Source organism: Saprolegnia parasitica (assembly GCF_000151545.1).
Source record: "Saprolegnia parasitica CBS 223.65 unplaced genomic scaffold supercont2.1320, whole genome shotgun sequence".
Taxonomy (NCBI): Eukaryota; Oomycota; class Saprolegniomycetes; order Saprolegniales; family Saprolegniaceae; genus Saprolegnia; species Saprolegnia parasitica.
Window position 1 is genome coordinate 1 of NW_012157714.1, and position 2139 is coordinate 2139.

A 2139-nucleotide genomic window follows, 5' to 3' on the forward strand; every position below is an offset into this window, starting at 1 on the left:
CGGGCGTTGTCGTGCCCGTTCAAGCCGAGAAGACGCAAATCATCCGCTTTCTCTGCTGCTTCAACAAGGGCCAATGCGATCTGCGCGTCGCGATGGACAAGAACGTGTATGGCCCCGGCGAGGTGCCCCAGGTAGACACATACATCTACCGTAGATTTCAAAACATCCGTGGGATGTCGTCTTGGTATAGATCCACTGCGAGATCCGAAACCAGTCGTCCCGCGACGTCGTTGCGATGCGGTCCGAGCTCGTCCGCGTCGTCGAGGTCCATGCAGATGGCCGGAACCGCGTCCTCCGTAAAACCATTTGCTGCGCAACGTTCCCAGGCGTTCCCGCAGGGCAGTCGCTCTCGCAGCCGCAGTCGTTCCAGCTCATCGGCAACGGCATGTACCCAAGTACGCGAGGACAGATCGTGTCGGCTCGCTACTGCGTCGAAGTGACGTGCGACATTCAGTGGTGCCCGGACGTCGAGCTTCTCCTGCCGATTGCTCTGGGGGCACCCCTCCTCGTCCCTGTCGGAGTGACGCCCACCCCGCTTCAGTAGCACTATTACTACCAGTAAACTGCATTAAGAGAGAAATGAGATCCATGGGGTGTGAGATCTGTCATCCTAAAACACGTGCTGCGTGATACACGTACGATATTGAGAATCGCCATCGCAAGGTTTATATACAAGCAAATTCAATTGTAGACCTTTTATTGAAGCATCGTGTACAGTACGAGGGCACTCGATGCAACGAGGCCGAGGCTCGAGGTCGACGCGGCGTTCGACGTACTTGGCAGCGTGCACTTGTCGCCTTGCGCAGCCGCTTTCAAGTAGTCTTCGTACGGCATATCAGCAAATTGCGCCGTTGTGAGCTCCTTGCCACACATGGTGCCCATCGTGCACGGCGGTGAGATGGCCTTGGAGGCTTTTTGGATCGTCTTGAACGCCGCCGCGCAGCTCGGACTCTTGGCAAACTTTTGGACTTGGGCCGGTGTCGCCTGATCCACCTTGTTGGCCGCAATGTCTTCAAGCGAGATGCCAACGTCTTCGGCGCACTGAAGAAAGCTCGGCGCCGCCTCCTTGATCGCACTCGTGTACGCAGAGCCAAAATCGCTGCCGGTGCACATGGCAGCTGCCGCCACCGACGCGCACGTTGCAAGCACACAGATCTTGATCGGCATCATTGAATTTGTCGTTGGGGTGGTAAAGAGGAAAATGAGAAATGATGCTCAGCAATGCACTGGCAGTGACTGGCAGTCGAAATCGGAGTAGAAATGTGCAATGCCAATCCAGGAGAAATATTAAAATATTGCGACACATGTGTGGTCTCCGGATTCATAAAGAAGAGAGTTAGGTAGGAGTGTCCCGCTGTCCCACTCTCGATTGTTGTCAATTGCGTAGGTGTACTGGATTGTAAATCCGTGGAAAGCAATGTCTCTGTCGAGTTCAAAGAGACATTACTTAAGACCGAATGGTGTCGTCAAATCATTGCATTACTACACCACTCAATATAATGTCTCGTCTCAATCCATAGTACTGGTACATGTACCTCGCCCAGCACCATGCTACTACTAAAGTACCATGTAATGCAGTGAGCGCATGGAATGCTTCAACTCGAATGCGTTTGTGCGCATTTTCAACACATCGCAGCGCCAACAACTCCACATTCCCTTGTTCATGCAACACTTGTATCTGTGAGCAACAACGCCATATGGTCCGGCTACAAAAGCTCGCTAGAAAAGAGGCCTCGAGCTGCAAGGCGACCTACCGGTGCACGGATGTGCTTGGACAAAACCGATAACATGTACACGGAATAGGGTGCGTTCGCATAGTCCACCGCCTCGCTGCACGCTACGTCGCTATCCAACCTTGGATAACCCAGGTTGGATAGCTATCAACTGCCCTAGCCCGCGGATGGAGTTTGGACGCTTCTGACATCCAGTGCGGGAGGAGCGAGTACGGCACATCGCAGGATGTCACGATTGGATGGGGCGACGCTGGCACGAGCGTCGCTGCTTGCACGTGTCGTGGGCCGACGGTGTCTCGCGTTATGAGCCATGCGTGTACTTGGTTGCGTGTCAAGCACGACCAATCACAGAAGCGTACCAGGCTTTTCACCGTTCGCCGTTCGCCATTTTCAAAATCTTTCCAGC

The 2139-nt window shown here is 54.0% G+C and overlaps 2 protein-coding genes across 2 annotated transcripts; one reads left to right on the forward strand and one right to left on the reverse strand.

Annotated features, from left to right (window-relative positions):
* Window positions 1-92: 92 nt before the first annotated feature.
* Window positions 93-544, forward strand: SPRG_18596 (hypothetical protein; the record flags this gene model as incomplete). Its single annotated transcript, XM_012358035.1, has 2 exons — window positions 93-131; window positions 191-544. The coding sequence occupies 2 exons, from the start codon at window positions 93-95 to the stop codon at window positions 542-544; spliced, it is 393 nt and encodes a 130-aa protein (XP_012213425.1).
* Window positions 545-696: 152 nt separating this feature from the next.
* On the reverse strand, window positions 697-1167 carry SPRG_18598 (hypothetical protein; the record flags this gene model as incomplete). Its single annotated transcript, XM_012358036.1, has 1 exon — window positions 697-1167. The coding sequence occupies one exon, from the start codon at window positions 1165-1167 to the stop codon at window positions 697-699; it is 471 nt and encodes a 156-aa protein (XP_012213426.1).
* Between the last annotated feature and the right edge of the window lie 972 nt (window positions 1168-2139).